The 20,362-nt window shown below is 35.0% G+C and overlaps 1 protein-coding gene across 2 annotated transcripts in view; it reads right to left on the bottom strand.

Moving 5' to 3' along the window:
- Positions 1-20,362, bottom strand: part of LOC114049604 (serine/threonine-protein kinase MRCK alpha) — a 410,500-nt gene that overhangs the window by 157,558 nt on the left and 232,580 nt on the right. For both annotated transcript variants that reach the window (XM_027870863.1, XM_027870864.1), the window contains exons 8-9: positions 17,400-17,648; positions 580-659 (exon numbers count right to left, since the gene is read on the bottom strand). In XM_027870863.1, the coding sequence (XP_027726664.1) occupies positions 580-659; positions 17,400-17,648 (329 nt within the window). The remainder of the gene's footprint in view (positions 1-579; positions 660-17,399; positions 17,649-20,362) is intronic.

Here is a 20,362-nt window from a genome sequence, read left to right as displayed (position 1 = left end):
CTGAATCATATCAATCTTAACATTCTCCCAATAAACAAAATGAAGGGGGAAAAAAAATCAAGCTGTAGCAAAATGGAAGGAAAGTCCACAATTTCTCCTTGGAAAGGCAAAGAAAGGAATTGGTAGAGTCAGTTTTACTATGAACCTACAGTTAATAGGAAACAACATATGATGGGATAAGATACAGTGGAGATAATTGTAGGTTATGCACTATATCTGTTGTGAAGAGGGAGAAATTTTATTAAGAACTCATTAAAACCCTCTACTCTCAACATTCATTAACCTCAATGCAAATTTTCCTTATAGATTTTTAATAAATTAACAAATGAATTAGAAGTACGTCCAAACATTTTAAGAAATTTAAAAATATCTACCCAAACTTTTCTGTGAGAAGACTGAGATAAATACTGAAACTGAGTTAATCCATTAAACAATAAAACCTTTAAGATACTGTTATATCACCAACATTTTTCAAATTAGAAGGATTTCCAGTAGATCATCTTAGATTTTTAAAACTTAAATTCATATCACTTTGCTTTTAACCTAGTAAAACTTTTTTTTTAAACATTTCAAACTTACCAGCTACTAGTATATGTAAAACCAACAAATGGCAGATGATGACCAGAGAATGCAGTATGGGTTGGAGGGGGCATCGTTTCCTGAGAAGGAAAGAACACAGGATGAATGATAAGTACTACCTGCAGAGTATGTCACAGAAGTTCATTTATATTAGTATATACTTTAACAAATCCAAGATTGCATCAGTACTGGCACTCCACCCTGTTGAAAGTAGACTGTAACCTTCTATGCCTCAGTGAATTATCTTTCATTATTTGCTAAGGCAAAACAAATTCCATCATTTGATACTCAGCTTTCTGTTGACAAGCCTACCCAGACTTAAGCTGGTTCTCAAATGACAGTAGTTACCTGAGGAAAAGTTATTCTAGATGCTAATGGGACTGTGAGCAAATCAATTGTGCCTTAGCTTTCTACAGCCACTGAGAATGTTATGCCCCTTGAGATCTGGCCGCCAGGACCCTATCTGCCCAGTGTAGCTGGTCCAGGACCAGAGTTTCACACACTTTCCCAGTGTGTGAAATCAAATGTGATAATCAAATCACTGTCCCAACAGGGGACGAGGACAGAGTTACCTCTACCTATGGAAGACAGGTAAATCAACTATGCCTCAGCTGTAGGAGCAGTAAGGTAACAGATTGCCACATGGACTCCATTTACCCCCAAGCAACCTGGCAACTAAGTTCTTTCTAGAACCAGAGGTTCCTACCCCATTTCACCAAATAAAATTAATATAACATTTAGGTCCAGTGGCACATCCACCATTGCTACTGGGAAGAGTGAGACATCTATATAGTTCAATAACTAGTAAATACTCCTCCCCTTCCCTTCTCAGTATCAGTGATTTATAGGTAAAAGCTCACTAGGTTTCTGCTGGGGCTACTACTTTCCTGTTAAGCATCAGCAACCACCTCAGCCCTCCCCCTTCCAAGTCCCTTTCTGAACGTGCCCTTCCCTATCACTGTGCTCTCTAGAATCCCTTCATATTGTTAAACAATTCCTTTTCCTCTCATATGCTATCATTTTCCTATACACAAGGGAACTTTACCCCTCTGAGAGGTGCCTTTTAAAAGTGAATTTAAGATTATTTAGGAGTTTGATGTTTTCATTAAAAGAAATTTCCACTAGATTAATAGTGCTGATTTTTCAAAGTAGTTTTATTAATTTATTAATTCAAGCTTGTGCTCAAAACACGTAGTATAGAATTTTCAACACAATTATAAAAAAATTTTAAAAAAGTTTTAGGTACCCCAAATTAAGGACATCTGCTCTAGGATGTGCCAAAAGTCAAGTGATTACTGTTGTGTTTGATGAAGCAAACTCACTTGAACTGTTACCTAAATTGATGCTGCACTCTATCACGACTGTTAAATGTCTATTTTTTTGAATGAATTATAAACTGCAAGTCTAAAATGGCTTGTGTGAGGAGATCTTCAGAGGCTTGAGTTAGGTCTTTGGACATCTCTAAGCAGTAATATTTAGAATTAGGTTTATCAAAATTAATAAAAATTGCTTCTATTAATTTAAGCTTATGCTCAAAACACATAGTATAGAATTTTCAACACCTTCAATACATTGATCCAGGATGAAAAACAGATATTTCCTTACTACTCAGTGACACATTCAGACACTTTTCCTGAAACCGTTACTCAGCAACTTTTCCTCCTTTAAGGTTCACTCCATTCAGATTTTTGTGACAGCTATCTATGATTCCCTCAACTATTTTTTCTTTCTCAGACTTTACTACTTAGTACATAGACTTACTCTTCACCCCAAACTCTGTCTCTTTCTACTTGAGAGCTTCGGTACTATGTTTAGTACTTCACTAAAGTCAAGTAGTTTGACTTTCCAACTCAGCAACTGCCTCAATTTCCATGATTGTACTTTCACTCCTCTTCAGCCACCATCTTATTGAACCTGAACCCTGTGACATGATATCCCATCATCCTCTTCTCAACTTCTTTCTACTGAATGCTGTAAATGAGGTTATGCATTTATGCTGAGACCACTACAGACTTATGTTATATAATCTCAAATGAGCCACTAGTGCTGCATTATAATCCTTTTGCTTTTCTCTAGTTGCCTATCTACTGCACTTGCCTCAGTATTTGTTCTAAACGACATCTCTCTTGGGGCAGCTAGGTGGCACAATGGATAGAGCACCAGCCCTGAAGTCAGGAGGACGTGAGTTCAAATCCGGCCTCAGACCAAACACTTGACACTTACTAGCTGTGTGACCCTGGGCAGTCACCTAACCCCAATTGCCTAAAAAAAATAAAAACTAAAAAAAAAATAAACCACATCTCTCTTCAAGCTAACTGCACCACTCTTTTGCAAAAACAAAATGAAATGCAAGTAGAAGAGAAGGTGTTCAATAGAAAAAAAAAATCTTCATAGCAAACATCACTGAAAAAGATCTCTCATTCAAACTACAGACAGGAATTATACAAATACATAAGAAAAATGGACAATTCCCTGACAGATTAAAAAGCCAAAGGATATGAAGGGCAGTTCTCAAAGGTGAAAATCATAAGTATCAACAACCACATAAAAATGTCCCAAATCATTAAAAGAGAATCAAAACAACTAACACTTCACCTTATATTCATCAGACTGTGAAAAAGATTGGTAAATGTTGGATAAATTTTACATATTTGAAAATACCCCTAATGTGGCTAAAAGTATGAAGAGCATGGAAATCTAAAATTCAGGGCATAGACAATCCTAAAATAAGAATATAACTTTTGAAAACAAGACACAATTTTCAAATTAACAGATCTAATAAAGTGCCCACGTTTAGACATTCTACTTTTTCAATGCTTTAGTATGATTTTAACCCATAAGTTTAGTTTAATTCATGAATTTGGAAAAATGCACAATTACTTGATAGAAATGCACTTCCAAGAATAACTGACATGAAAGTGGTTGTTTTATGGATGTGGGCAAAGTTTCTGCCAGATACAACCTTCAAGATTCAGAATTGTTTTTACTCCTAATCCTCCATAAAATTCTGACTCCAATGCTTCATCTAGACATGGAGGCTACCCTGTATTTTTGAGGACTAGACCAGTAGAGTACAGACTCTTGAAGGTTTGATCATGCCGGAAACTCTTCAGGGACAAGCCTAGCAACAAATTATGTCTGCTTTCTGAGGACCACTCAGTCCAGTTACACATGGGGAGGCTCATCGCCAGTCGGAAATGAATACTATGGCTATAGGAAGGAATTATTTCTTAAAAATTGCTTTTAGTCCTCAATGAGTATACTCCTTTCATTCCTAAAGTAGTAGCAGAAGAATAAAAGGGAAAAACTCACAATGGCAAAGATGATAAAAGAAAAAAATAGTCAAGGTTCAAAGGGTTGTGAAAAGACATTAATAAATGATGAGTAGAGATGTAATCTAACTATTCCTAGGAAAAATTTAGAAAAGTCACTAAAATGTAAGTACCCTTTGGCCCAGAGATAGTACTACTGGTCACATGCAACAAGGAAACAAAAGATTGGAAAAAAAAAACAACACTTTCCAGACCTCAAACTGTATTATAAAGACAACACTACCTGGAACATGTTAAAAAACAAAGCGGTCCAATGGAACACATCGGACTAGAAACAATCTGAAATAATAAAACAATAGTAACCCAGTATCTATAAAATGCAGTAACATAAATTACTTGAGGAAGAACTCTCTATTTGACAACAACTGTTGAGAAAACCAGAAAGCAGTCTGGCAGAAATTAGATGTAGATGAACATCTTATACCACACACCACAATAAACTCAAAATGAATATACATTCTGAATATTAAACATGATACTATAAAAAAGAAAACTACAAGAGATATATTGCACAGCTATGTTAGAAAGTAAATTCTTAAAAACGGTCAATATGTATTTATTAAGTGCTTACTATGTGCCAGACACTGTGTTAAGCACTGGCCACTGGAAAAAAAAAGCAATAAAAAAATAAAAAAAAAAATAATTGTCCATACACTTAAGGAACTCATATTGTAATTGTGGAAAGAAGGGGGAAATTTTAATATATAAGACATGCATATATAGAGAGAGGCAATTACAACATATAAACTCTTTAATTGAGATTACATGAAATTGAGGACAATGAATGAACAAAATTAAAACAACTTGCAAAAGAATGAAGTCAATTGTGAAAAAAAATCTCTGTATAAATATCTTTAATAAGAGACTACTACTCAAGATTTATAGAAAATTAACAACTATATAAGATCGAGTCATTAAATTAACGGATGATGGTCAAAGGATATGGTCAAAGGATATGAACAACTAGTTCTCAAAAAAACTGCAATCTGCTGACAACTATTTGAAAGAATGATCTAAATCACCAATTATAAAAGAATGAAAATCAAAACAACCAAGCATGAGGTTTTATCTCATACAAAAAATAAGTAGCAAAGATGACAAAAGATGGGAATAGTAAATGTTTGGAGGTGTTGTGGAAAGATAGGCAAACTAATGGGTTGCTGATGTAGCTGGAAATTGGTCTAACCATTCTGGAAAGTAATTAAGAATTAGGTAAAGAAAGTAACTGAAATATCCATATCTTTTGACCCAGACATTCTATTGCTAGGCATATATACTAAGGTTGAGGACAAAAAGAAGAAAAAAATGTGGGAAAGATCCCATGGATATAAAAATACTTATGGTCAGATTTTGGGGTAGAGGGGGGAAGAGGAAGCAAAATGAGTATCCATTGACCAGTGAGTGGTCGAATAAATTGTGGTGTATCAATGTCATGGAATACATGTATGTAATTACAAATATGAGTAATTTATACACCAGAAGACATTTACAAATTTATGCCAGCAAAGTAAATAAAAGTAAATAACATATAAGCAATGCCTACCATAATGTAAACAAAAACAACACAAAGGTAGCAAATTCAGATTAACTACAATAAACAATCTTAGGCCCAGGGGATACATTTTTTAAAAGTTCTTTGCTTTTACTATAGCACACATTCTTTCAAGGGTCCCAAGTACCACAAACCAGTCAGAGACTCATCCAAAAAAATACAACATATTTCAATAGCATACTAAAGAGTCTGACTGTCTGATCCTACCGTACTGTGGCTCCAAGAAGCTGTAGCATGTGCAGCGGCCACACCCCAGTAAAACCATCTTAATAGATGGGCCAAAACTGAGCTAAACCAGGTTGAGGGTAACCAACAGGCTTCAAACCTGTCAGACAGTTAGGAGTTAGGAGGATGACTACCCCACCCACGTGAAGACTCCCGCAGGCAGAATGGACAGACAAGAACAATTTGTTCCAATGGCCATGAAGACAGCTGAAGCAGGCTCTGTGGAGCACTTAAAGCCTGGTCAGACACTGAAGATGCCAAAGTCAGCCAGATCATCAACAGTCATCTTGATTTCTGTCTTGCCACTTGACTTCTATGACTCTGGAAGAGAGAGGCTAAAGACTTTGTACAACTTTGCCTCACTTATATCCAATTCATAAGCAAGTCAAGACATCTACCTGTGATATCCCTAGTCCTCTTTGAAAAGAAAGAACAAACAACAACAGCAAATAATTCTATGACTCTTTCAATTAATATATCTTCTTCCTCCCCTGGAAAAAAATGAAAAAAATTTTAGTACTTAGTATTATAAAATGATTTCAAAATCTTATGTAAAGTACTAAAAACAAATGACACATTCCTAATGACTGCATATATCCATTGCAGATTTTCTCTATTTCTCTCTCTACTATGCAATGGTTTATACCATAAATAAAAATCAGTGTCATTCCTCTGATTCAGACATATTTTTTTGTGACATTCTATTGCTTCCCCTGATTGAGTGAAATACTAGCTTAACACATAATTAAAAAAAAAAAATAACCCAAAGAACAGAATGAAACAGAAAGGGAAATTCTGTGACAGAAAATGGATTGAGAAAATATGACACTTAAGAAGTTTTAATGTTTTCCTCACTCTTGTATAAGATGATAGACACGGCTGTTTACTGGTTGGTCTTACTAACATTTTTTTGTTACAAGAGGGCATTCAATAGGAGAAGGGGTTAATATATGGAAATGACTGTTATATAAAAAATAAAGCAGTAATAAAGCTTTCGGAAGGAAAAGCAAAGGAAGCAGAGGATGTTATTAATAACAGTCTTTTACTCTGTCCAGAAGCATGAGAGTACTTCAAATATGAAATCCTTGTTCAATGATAAGCTGAGAAACTTCTGAAAAAGGAAGTTATACAAAACTTTATTTATTTTTGCTTTAAATGAAGCAAGGAGATAAAAGAAATTGCAGCTGAGAAGAAAAGAGGCTCATAGGTACTCCATAGGCAACAAAATAAAAGAATCAAATTAGTTAACTTCATCCTGTAACAGAGACAGTAAAAAACATCATGGGAAACTCGGTCATCTGACCTTGCACGCTGAAAATGACTGCAGTTTAGGCAACCAAAATCTGATAACAGAGGATGAGGAGACAGATAAATTCCATAAGAACTCAAGATGATTCACTAATTGAATCAACATATAACTTGAATCTTCCAGACACAGATGGGAACTGGACAGGACAAAGAAAAAGGTTGGAAAATATGGTTTAGGATTAAGAAACAAAAGAGATCAAAATGTCATGAACCACATATAGGCCTTAGGGCTCCTTATCATGAACATTTTCTTGAAAAAACTGAAAGTGTTAGATATGGTAAACATAGGGTATAAAAGTGAAATTAACTATATCTTAATAGATATACCCCCCCCAAAAAACCAAAAACAAAATCTATTTACCAACATGTGAATTGTTAAAGGTAGTATAGTTTTAAGCTATTCAAGCTGCTTCAAGAGCTTAAAACTGAACTAAGATTTTTAGAATATCCTGTGTATTGTTGACCTATAAGAAGGTATTTAATTTGGCAGAGCAAATTGTAGCCTTAAAAGTGCTTCTGTAACAAGATTATCTCCTATATATATGGTAAGATAGTACAAAACTCTTTGGCAGAAGCAACAAAATAGATAAATTTGATAAGCTACCAATAATCAATATCCAGTAAGGCATAAAATAGAGATTTATACTGGCAAAAAATGTTCATTATTTTTATGGAGGAAGTTCAGAAATTAACTATAAGTAGAAGATGGACTCCCTGGAATTAATGAGTACCTCAATATGCTTCTGTTTCCAAATGACACTCTATATTAATCATATTTCTCATGGACTATTATAATGACTTTATATGTGTCCATTAATTGGAGATGTGAAAAAATAGCAATATATGAAGGTAATGGCAAATTAATGTCCTATAAGAAATTATGAGATTATTTCAGAAAATCTTGGAAAATATGAATTGGATGAAGAGTGAAGTGAGCAGAACCAGGCAATAGAATTGTAAAGATAAACAACTCTGAAAGATTTAAGAACTGTGATCAAAGCACTGTAGAGTGATTTAAGTGTAAAAGACAGATATGAGAAATATTTTAAAGGAAGAATTAAAAAGATTAGACAACTAACTGGATATGGTGAAGGATAAGGAAGACAAAGGGTGAAGGATGGCTTTAATGGTGCAAACCTAAGTAGCTGAAAGGGTAATGTTATCATAAAGTGAATTGAAAAATAGAAGAAGGAATAGAGATCATGAATTCTTTTCTGAACATAGAGAATATGTGATACTCATGGCACATCAAGCTGGTGAAATTGATCAGGGAATAGTCCTGTTAGGTAATAAAGTTCACAAAAGGGAGAAGAGCTGAACATATAGATTTGAGACATATCTATGTGTAGGTGAGAGATAATATGATGGCATACTTAAAGAGTCCTAGAGAATAAACTAAAAACCTAATTGAAATAATTAACAACTTTAGCAAAGTGGCAGGATATAAAATAAACCTGCATAAATCATCAACATATCTTTATATTACCAACAAAATCCAATAACAAGAGATAGAAAGAGAAATTTCATTTAAAGTAACTGTAGACAATACAGTTGGGGAGTCTACCTGCCAAGACAAACCCAAGAACCATATGGACATATTTATAAATATAATTAAAAAACACTTTTCACACAAATAAAATTAGATTTGAACTGGAAAAATATTAATTGCTCATCATGGGTAGAGTGAGCTAATATAATAAAAAATGACAATTCTACCTAAGTTAATTTATTCAGTGACATACCAATCAAACTACCAAAAATTATTTTATGCAGCTAGAAAAATAATAACAAAAACTCATCTGGAAGAACAAAAGATCAAGAAGATCATGGTAATTAATGAAAAAAAAAAAAGTGAAGGAAGGTAGCATAGCTGTACCAGATCTCAAACTGTATTACAAAACAATAATCATCAAAACGAAACAATCTGGTACTAGCTACAAAATATATGGATAAGTGGATCAGGGAAACAGATTAGGTACACAATATACAGTAGTAATTGACCACAGTAATCTAGTGTTTGATAAAGAAAAGATCCAAGCTTTTTAAAAATTCATGGACAAAACCACTGGTAAAACTGGAAAATAGTTTGGCAGAAACTAGGTATAGATCAACATTTCACACCATCTACCAAGATAAGGTCAAAACAGGTACATGATTTAGACCTAAAGGGCAATACCATAAGGAAATTTGGGAAGCGTGGAATAGTTTACCTGTCAGATCTATGGATGAGGAAAGAATTTATGACCAAACAAGATATAAAATAGGTACTTTTGATTATGCTAAATTAAAAAGGCTGTTCACAAAACAAAAACAATGTAGCCAACATTGGAAGGAAAGCAGAAAATCTGGAAAACATTATTTTACAGCAAGTTTATCTGACAACAGCCTCATTTCTCAAATATTATAGAGAATTGAGTCAAAATTATAAAAATGTGAGTCATTTCCCCACTGATAAATGGTCAAATGATATTTCAGGCAGTTTTCAGATGAAGACATCAAAGCTATCTATAGTCACAAGAAAATATAAGCTCTAAATCACTACTGATTAGAGAAATGCAAATTAAAACAATTCTTAGTTGCCACTTCACACTTTTCAGATCAGCTAACATGACAGAATGGGAAAATGATAAATGCTGGAGGAAATGTGGGAAAATAGAGATAACAGTGCACTGTTGGTAGAGTTGTGAACTGATCCAACCATTCTGGAGAGCAATTTGGAACTATGCCCAACTGGCTAATAAACTGCATACTCTCTGACCTAGCAATACCACTATTATGTTTGTATCTCAAAGAGAAAAAAAAAAAAAAGGAAAAGGACCTATATATATACAAAAATATTTATAGTAGCTCTTTTTGTAGTGGCAAAGAATTGGAAATTGAGGGGATGTCCATCAACTGAGGAATGGCTGAACAAGTTGTGGCATTTGACTGTGATGAAATAGTACTGTGCTATAAGAAACGATAAGCAAGACGCTTTCAGAAAAACCTGACTTACATGAACTAATGCAAAGTAAAATGAGTAGAACCAGGAAAACATTGTTATAGTAACAGCAGATACTGTAGAATGACAGACCAAATGAATCAGCTATTCTCAAGCAATACAAAGATCTACGATAATTCCCAAAAGACTTAAAATGAAAAATGCTATCCACCTCCAGAGAAAGAATGATGGAGTCTGAATGTAGATCAAAGCATACTTTTTTACTATCCTTATTTTTTTTCATGTTTTGTTTCATAATATGACTAATATGGAAATACGTTTTACATGACTGCACATGTATAATCTATATAAAATTGCTTGTCTTTTCAAGAAGGGAGGAGGAAAGGGAGAGAAAATGTGGAACTCAATTTTTTTTTTTTAGGCAATTGGGGTTAAGTGACTTGCCCAGGGTTACACAGTTAGTAAGTGTCAAGTGTTTGGTCTGAGGCTGCCTTTGAACTCAGGTCCTCCTGACGTCAGGGCCGGTGCTCTATCCACTGTGCCACCTAGCTGCCCCTTTTTTTTTTTTCAAGGGAACTCAAAATTTTAAAAAACATGTAAAAATCATTTTGACATGTAAAGGGACAAAATAAAATATCAAGAAAAAGAAAGACAATGGGGGGTGGGAATGAGAGTCAAACATTTATTAAGCACCTACTATGTGTGCCAAGTACTGTGTTAAGCACTAGGGATACAAAAAGAGGCAAAACACAGTCCCTGCCCTCAATGAGCTCACAATTTAATGGGGGAAACAAGCAAACAAATATGTACGAATAAACAGGAAATGATTAAAAGAGGAAAGGCACTAGAATTAAGAGAAATTGTGAAAAGATGATGAGTTTTTAGTTGGGACTTGAAGGAAGCCAGGGAAAACAGGCAGACGTGAGGAAGGAAACCATTCCAGGCATGAGGAACAGCCAGAGAAATGCCTGGTAGTGAGAGATGGAATGTCTTGTTTGTGCAACAGCAAGGAGGCTAGTGTCATTGAACTGAAAAGTATGTGGCAGGGAATAAAGTATAAGAAAACTGGAAAGGTAGGAGGAAGAATGAGGGCTAGATTAAGAAAGGCTTTGAACACCAAACAGATGATTTTCTGTTTGATTCTGGAAGTGACTGGGAGTCATCTGGAATTTACTGAGTAGAGTGGTGACAAAGACAGACCTGTACATTGATAGTATATACTATATACTATACTTTAGGAAATTCCTTTGGTAGCTACATGGAGGACAGACTGGAATGGGCAGAGGTAGGCAGATCTACCTGCAGGATAATTGCAATACTCTAGGGATGAGGTGATGAAGGCCTGTATAGAGTGGTGTCAATATGATAGGAGAGAAATCAATAAGTCTTGGCAAAAGACTGAATATGGTAAGGAGGAAAGGCTTTGAGAAAATGAGGAGTCAAGTATGATACTTAAGTTGTGAGCCTGAGGGGCTAGGAAGATGCTGCTGACCTCTATAATAAAAGGGAAGGTAGGAAGCAAGAAAGGCTTAGGGGGAAAGATAATGAGTTCTTTTTTAGACACTATGAGTTTAAGATGTCTCCTGGACATTCCATTCTGTGCTAAAAACCTTACAAAGTATAAGCCTAGAGCATGGGTGAGGAATCTGTGGCCTCAAGGCCACATGTGGCCTTCTAGGTCCTTGGGTGCAGCCTTTTGACTGAATACAAGTTTTACAGAACAAATCCTCTTATAAAGGGGATCTGTTCTGTGAAGTCTGGATTCAATCACAGAGTCACATTTGAGGACCTTGAGGCTCCAGGTTCCCCACCCCTGGCCTAGAGGGACCAAAAGCAAACATTATACGCATAATACATAATATATGATAATATAATAATATATAGAGCTTTTCCCAATAAATACAAAAGGGAAGCAAAGATGCCCACTCTCTCTATTATTTGATATAGCACTGGAAATGTTAGCAATAGCAATAAGATAAGAGAAAGGAATTAAACAAATAAAGATGGGTAAAGCAAAGATACAACTACCTCCATTTTCAAATGACATGATAGTTTACTCGGAAAACCCCACGGAATCAACAAAGATACTGAGACAATGGATAGCTTCAGCAAATTTGCAGGCTACAAAGTAAATCCACAAAAATCAACTGCATTTCTATATAATAATAATAAAAAAGAGAAAGCAATAATAGCAAAGGAAATTCCATTCCAAATAACAACAAAATACATTAAATATCTAAAGGTCAACCTCCAAAAGCAACCAAAAGATTTGTATAGATTCAATTACAATATATTCCTTAAAGAATCAAAGAACAACCTAAATGGCTGGAGGAAAATTCAGTACTCATAGGTAGGCAGGTCATGCTAATAAAATAAAAATGACAACACTAGCAAAATTAATTTACACTTTTAATGCTACACTAATCAAATTGCCAAAAGAATACTTTATAGAGCCTGATAAAGTAATAAAATTCATTTGGAAAAACAAAAGATCTAGAATATCAAGAGAAATGATGAAAAGAAGTAAGGACAAAGAATAGCACTTCCAGACTTTAAGCTACATTATAAAGCAGCAGTCAGTCATCAAAACCATCTGGTATGTGTTTAAAAAAAAAAACTAGAGAGATAGATCAATGGAACAGACTAGACAAGGGAGACTGAGAAACAACAGAACTCAATAACACAATGTTTGATAAAGAGGAAACATATTACCTAGGGGAAAACTCATCATTTGATAAAAACTGCTGGGAAAACTGGAAAGCAATCCAGCAGAAAATGGGCTTAGACCAACCACACACTCCACAATACATTCTAAATGGATGCAACCTTAAAATTAAAGCTCATACTATTAAAAAAAAATTAGAAGAAAAACAGATCATGTGCCTCTCACTGCCATGGGTAGGAGATGTAATCTAAACCAAACGAGATAGAAGCAATTACAAAAGATAGAATAATTGACTACTTGAAGCTTCCTGCAGAGACAATATTGATGTGTCTAGCATATGGGAAGTGGTCAAAGAGGTGGAGGAAGCAAAACAAAAACTTTATGTCAAATTTCTCTTATAAAGGTTTGGTGTCCCAGATACGTAGTTAATAAATATGAATTAGATTAATGGCCATTCCCCAAGAAATATGAAAACAGTTCTTAAAAGAGGAATTGTAAACTATTCATCACATGAAAAAAAATGCTCCAAATCACGATAATAATAGAGAAATTAAAATCAAAACAATTTTGAGGTTTCACCTCACACCCTGCAAATTTGCACAAATGACAAAAAAGTCATTGTGGGAAGATGGGTACACTGATACAATGTTGGTGGATCTATGAAATAGTACATCCATTTTGGAAAACAATTAGGAATTATGCAAATAAAGTGACTGAAATATACATATACTTTGAATCTCCATTACTGGGTTTATACTCCAAGGATGCTATCAATAAGAAAAAAGTCCCCATATATTTAAACAAAATATTTATAATAGCACTTTTGGAGATAGCTAAGAATTGGAAATAAAACAGATGCCCATCAATTGAGAACTGGCTAAACAAATTGTGGTAGGTGAATGTAATGGAATATTATTGTACTATAAGAAATTATTTATGTGATGAATACAGCTTAGCATGGAAAGAGCTACATGAAATGATGTGGAGTGAAGTGAGCAGAGCCAAAAAAACAATATACACAGTAACTATAGCAATGTAAATAGAAATAACAATGACATACCAATAAATCAAAAGTAAATGTAACAAAATTATAAGGATCAGGTGAGACTTGAATGAAGAGATATCAGAAGATATTCCCAAACTACACTAGGGTAGAGGTGGCAGATCCACCTGTGCAATAACACCAATGTGTTACACACTGCAAATGTTTTCTGACTTTCTCAATGTATTAACCACTTACGCTAATTTCCCCCCTCTAAAAAACCCCTACTATTTGTTATATGGGATGCTTCTTAGAGAAAGGTTGAAGGTGAAAGATATGTAGGGATACAACGGTGATATAAGAAATAGAAAACATCCATCAAAAATTATTTAAAATTTCTTAATTGGGAAATTTAAAAATAAAACAGAAAATATTACATTTTAAAACTAAGTCAACATGCAGTCACAGGGACCCTTATGTACAGATTAGTGGCTCTCACTGAGTTGACACCACTGTGTATATAACTTGTTTGTATGTAGTTTGCATATTGTCTCCTCCATTAGACTGTGAGCTCCTTGAGATCAAGGAGTGTCTTTTACCTTTCTGTGTAGCCTCAGTGTTTAGCACAGTAATTGGTACATAATACACAATGTTTACTGCCTAAATATGAGACTTAGCAGGAGGGGAATAGAGAGGAAAGATACACAAAAAAAATTTAAGGAAATGGTCAGATTGAAGAGGAATTATACTTTTTATTCTTGGCTCCAGAAGACAGAAGTTAATAAGATGAATGGATGGATGGAAGTTGCAAAGGCAATTTAGTGCTGATGTAAAGAGAATGTCCCAAATAATTACAGCAATCCAAAAGTGGAATGGGCTAGATCAGAAATAGTGAGTTCCTTTCTTTAGAGGTCTGCAAGCAAAGAATTGTTTGATGGGCAAGTTTTAGAAGATAGACATTTTTCTCTTTTACTTATGTGTTGCACTAGATGCCCCTGAACTCTAGCACCTTCCTTCTATTGATAATTTCCAACTTATCTTGTATAAAGCTTGTCTGTACATGGTTGTTTACATGTTGTTTCCCCCATTGGACTTCTTGAGAGCAGAAATGTTTTTTTTTTCTTTCTTTGTATTCCTAGCATTTAGCACAGTGATAGTCACATAGAAGTGGTTTAATAAATGTTGTCTATGGGGCAGCTAGGTGGCGCAGTAGACAGAGCACCAGCCCCGGAGTCAGGAAGACCTGAGTTCAAATCTGGCCTCAGACCAAACACTTCGCACTTACTAGCTGTGTGACCCTGGGCAAGTCAGTTAACCCCAACTGCCTAAAAAAAAAAAAAAAAAATAGAAAATAAATGTTGGCTAACAGACTCAATTCTCTTTCTAATTTGACATTCTCTATACTGCAAAAACAGCTGAAGTGTCACAATAATTTAAACTGAAGTAATTAAATTAAACATGATAGTAAAGTATATTTTTAAATTAAATACTTTTAACCACAATGCTGTTCACTAAAAATGGTCATTTTAAAAACATTTTATTTAGTAGTTTATTTTTCCCAAGTTACATGTAAAAATTATTTCTTGCATTCATTTTTAAAACCTTTGAGTTCTCAATTCTCTCCCTTCCCTCCCCATTCTCCTTCACTGAGAAGGCAAGCAATTTGACATAGGTTATACATGTGAAGTCATGCAAAAGATTTCCATATTAGTCATTTTGTGAAAGAAAACATAGACCAAAAAAAAATCCACCCCTCAAGAGAAATACAGAAAGTAAAAAAGAGTATGCTTCAATCTATATTCAGATACCAGCAGTTCTTTCTCTGGGGAAGGATAGCATTTTTCATCAGAAGTCCTTCTGAGTTGTCTTGGATCATTGTATTGCTGAGAAGAGCTAAGTCATTTACAGCAGATCATCTCACAATATCGCTGTTACTTTGTCCACAGTATATTTCACTTTGCATCAGTTCCTGCAAGTCTTTCCAGGTTTTTCTAAGAGCATCCTGCTCATCATTTCTTATAGCACAATAGTATTCCATTGTAATCACATACCACCAATTGTTCAACCATTCCCCAATTGATGGGCATCCTCTCAATTTCAAATGTTTTCCACCAGAAAAGAGCTGCTATAAATATTTTTGTACATATAGGTCCTTTTCCTTTTTGGTTTTTTTTTTTTTTAATCTCTTTTGGGATACAAACCTAGGAGTGGTATTACTAGGCCAAAAGGTATGCATGGTTTTATAGCCCTTTGGACATAGTTTCAAATTGTTCTCAGAATGGTTGGATCAGTTCACAACTCCACCAACAATAAATTAATGTCTCATTTTTCACACATCTCCAATATTTGTCATTTTCCTTTTCTGTCCTATTAGCCAATCTAATAGACATGACGCAGTACCTCAGAATCGTTTTAATTTGCGTTTCTCCAATCAATAGTGATTCGGAGTATTTCTTCATATGGTATAGGTAGCTTTGATTACTTCATCCAAAAACTGTTCAGATTTTTTGATCATTTTTCAAGTGGGGAATGGCTCTTATTTTTATAAATCTGACTCAGTTCTCTGTTTGAGAACTGAGGCCTTTAACTGAGAAACTTGATTCAAAATTTTTTTCAGAGTTATTACTGCTAACTGTATCCCCCTCCATCCTATTTCCCCCCTCATTTGTTCTATTCTCTCTCTCCTTTCACCCTGTCCCTTCTCAAAAGCCTTTTGCTTCTGACTACCCCTCCCCGAATCTGCCCTCCCCTCTATTACACCTCTCCCCCCTCACTCCACGCCCCTGCTCTGATCCCCTTCCCCTTTTACTTTACTGTAAGGTAAGATAGATTTCTGTATTCAATTATTGAGTGTGTATGTCATTCCCTCTTCGAGCCAATTCTGATAAGAGTGCGGTTTACTCACTCCCTCTCAACCCCCCCCATTAACCTCCACTGTAAAAGCTTTTTCTTGTCTCTTTTATGTGAGATAATTTAACCCATTCTACCTCTCCTTTTCCCTTTCTCCCAATACATTCCTCTCTCACCCCTTAACTTTATTTGTTTAGATTTCATCCCTTCATATTCAACTAACACCTGTGCCCTCTGTATATATATATTCCTTCTAACTGCCCTAATGATGAGAAAGTTCTTACCTGAACTAGGTACTCTACCTTTCATGTGCCATGACTGAAATATTCTCTCTGTTCATCCTCCCATCTTGGAATCCCTAATTCCTTGTAAGACTCAAGTGCCATCTCCTATATGAGGCCATTCATGATCCTCCCACTTATCTCTCAGTGATACTCCACTCACCTGAAATTACTTCGTATACATTTTTTATTTAGTTACATGTATACATGCTATATACATTTATCAGAATTTAAGCTCCTTAAAATTAGCATCTGTTTCATTTTTGTCTCTGTATCATGAATACCTAATACAAGGGTAAATAACTACAGTGTGAGTATTTAAATAAATGATTGTAGAACTGACAGGACTTGTCCACTGTTTGGATGTAAAGGAGGAAGAGTCAAAGATAACACTAAAGTTATGAGCCTGGGTGACATGGAGAATGGTGGTGACAAGAGAAGTGTAAATTAGGGGAAATGAGAATATAACTAATTTTTACAATTGTGAACATTTAAGCGAATCATTTTCCCCAATGATACCACATGTATATGTAAAAATGAATAGAATAAATGCCTTTTGATAAAAAGCAAAAAGTCAGTACAAGTGAAATTCCTATAAACTATTAAAGTCTTTAAAATATTCAACTATTCAAAAGCATAGGTTTTAATCATAAAGGTAAGAAGTTTTCTTAATGTAATACTTACAGAATTCTTTAAACAATCATCATCAACATCAAAGTTTGAAGTATCTGTAGGACTACTAACTTCTGGGATATAAGGTGCTTCACAGTTACGAATATTATCCCAGTCAATGCCAGAAAAAAAAGGGTGGTTTTTAAAGTCTTCTATGCCATTTTGTCCAAGTCGATGTTCTCTGCTACAAATGAGCCTTCGAATAAGGTCTTTAGCACTTTCAGACACATCTGTCACTTGAACTGGAAACTGAAACCTCTCCTATAGATTGAACAACCATAAGAAAACCAAAAATGAACATTAGATTAAGAATACAACAGATATTAAATCACCATAATCAATAATGATAGTTATGTCAACGAGGGAGCTGAAAATATTTGTATCTACAATAAATCAACAGTGCTGAACTTGCAGTAAGGAAAACATGGATTCAAATCTTACTTCCTATTTTTAACTAGCTCCATGACCATGTCAAGTGAGTAACTTCTCTGAGCCTTAGTTTTACTCAAGTAGTCCTTTCCTCATAGATAATTTATGAAAGCATGATGCAAACTTTAAAGTACTACAGGTTAGTTACTATTATTGTTATTATATATCTAGCATATATAGAACACCATGCAAGATACTTGGGACAATACAAAGTTGAGAGAAGACTTAAAGGAGGATATCTATAAGACAAAATAACTGAAGATGAATATATAAAAGACATGCAAATGAAGTAGTATGTTTTTATTGCCTTGGAAGTTGACTCATTATCTTCTATTCTAAGCCCACCTTTCCTCCAAACTTCCCTTCTTCTTGACCATGCTTCTAATTATCCAGGTTTGTAACCTTGAAGACAACACTGATTCTTCTCTCTTACTCATCGTGCCATAACTAAGCAATTGGCAGATTTTACTTCAGTAGCATTTATTTCAATGTCCCCCTATTTCCCCAGGCACAGGGCTTTTACCCCAATTTAGGCACTCATCTTCTCTTATACTTGTATGACTGTACTTGCTTCCTAACTGGCTTCCTTGTTTCTAGTCTCCCTTTCTCCAATCTAGCTTCTATATATCTGCCAAACTATTACTATTAACAATAAGGATGCTGTTGTTTAGGTTTCATTATTTTTATTTTTATTGTAACACCAATCTCAGGTATAATATTGGTATTACTAAGATGAACTTTTGTTCTGAGGAAAAATTTGAATTTCCTTATAGATGCTTTGCAATTTACAAACAGATATTCACTCAGCCTTCTTCTGTCTCGTGTTAATCATGGGCTGACCCGACTCTCCAATTTGCAGTCAGTCATATATATGTATGCATGCATGTAATAAACAGGTACCATGTGTATCACATACATATATGTATACATAGGACTGCATATTTAGTGTGTTGTATACACATGTGTAACACAGATGCATGTGCATACATGTATTTATATATAGGCAAACAAAGTATTTTAGATTGTACATCTAAACTCATGTTAAAGCCTAAACTGCCTGCAGAACTTCTGAGTGAAACAGACTGAAATGTAATTGGGAAATGTTTTAAGAAAATAAATACACAATACAACACAATGTTCATTTGTGGTTTTCATAGCCAATGTGGGGCCTGCAGGCTAATAGGGATCGATTTCTATTTGAATTTGACACTACTGGCCTAGACAACAGGAATTCTTTATTCCAACGGGTTTTTCCAGTGGGGATGGATAGGTCAGACTCTTTTGAGTTATTATCAAACTAATATTAAGGAACAGGTCAAGCCATGTCACCCTATAAATCTTTGATGGTTCTTATATGTCTCTAGGACAAAATACAAAATACTCTGGTATTTAAAACTCTTCATACTATGGCCCTCACCCATCTTTTCAGGCTAATTTCATTATTCCTCTTCAAACAGACTATGTTCTAGCTAAACTTGACGAATCTGACATTCTTATCTTCTGTTTTCATGCCTGCAACTCAGGGCTTTCTCACTTCTATAAATCCTTCACTTGCTACAAGATTGCATTCAGGTGCCATCTAGATACTTTCCTGGATCCTCTCAATGGTTAGGAGTCTCCCTTCTCAAATGATCATGTATTTACTGACCTGAATATGTGTTGTATTCCATTGGTAGAATGTAAATTCCTGGAAGACAGTGGACCAGATGACTTCAAAGGACCCTCCCACCTCTACAGCTGTACTTAGACTAAGATTAATTTGCAATTCAGTTTGACTACAACATAGAGAATATGTAGCTTGTGGAGCGCCTTGTAAAGCAAGCTAAGGAGTTTGGACTTTATTTGGTGAGCAGATATTGAAGAGTTTTTGAGCACAGTAATGACCAAATAGGCAAAATTAGTTTGATAGTGATTGGAAAAGAGATAATGATTAAAAAAGCATATATTAAACACTTATTAGGTACCAAGCATTGTGCTAAGTGCTAGAAATACAAAAAGAAGTTAGTAGTCTCTGCTCATAAGGAGTTCACACTCAGACATCCTGAAGAAACACATTCAAAAAAAAAAAACCTTCAGTTGCAGGGTAGACAGAAAAAAAAACAGAAGTCCTTAAGGATTCAGCAAAGGGGCAGAAAGCAAGGCAAAAGGTCCTTAGATTACATCAATAAGTCAAGTGATAGTGATGAGGTCTGCAGGGCATAGGGACAGGAAAGATGGTAAGGCCTGGTGGTCCTTCACATCTCACCAGAAGGAAGAGATTTGATGACTCCCATATCAACTAAGCCATGTGAGCAGTCAAGCAGCCTACTGAGTTCTGAGTGACATAAGCTGGGGGCGAAGGGATAAAGAAGGAATAAAAGTGGGAAAGGCTAGAGAATCTTTTCCTGCTGCCACTGTTTGAATGTGTTAGGTGGGTTTGGGGATATCATGGAGCTAAGGAAATGGGGGCAGGTAAAGAGAGAAGGGCACCCTCAGGGGTTGTAGTGAAAATACTAACTGTACACACTAATATTTTAACATGGGATAGAAGTGACAATGATTTGTCA

Source organism: Vombatus ursinus, unplaced genomic scaffold (assembly GCF_900497805.2).
Source record: "Vombatus ursinus unplaced genomic scaffold, bare-nosed wombat genome assembly UNPS02014798.1, whole genome shotgun sequence".
NCBI classification, from domain to species: Eukaryota; Metazoa; Chordata; class Mammalia; order Diprotodontia; family Vombatidae; genus Vombatus; species Vombatus ursinus.
The sequence above is the reverse complement of the archived record's forward strand: the minus strand, read 5'-3'. Positions and strand labels throughout refer to the sequence as shown.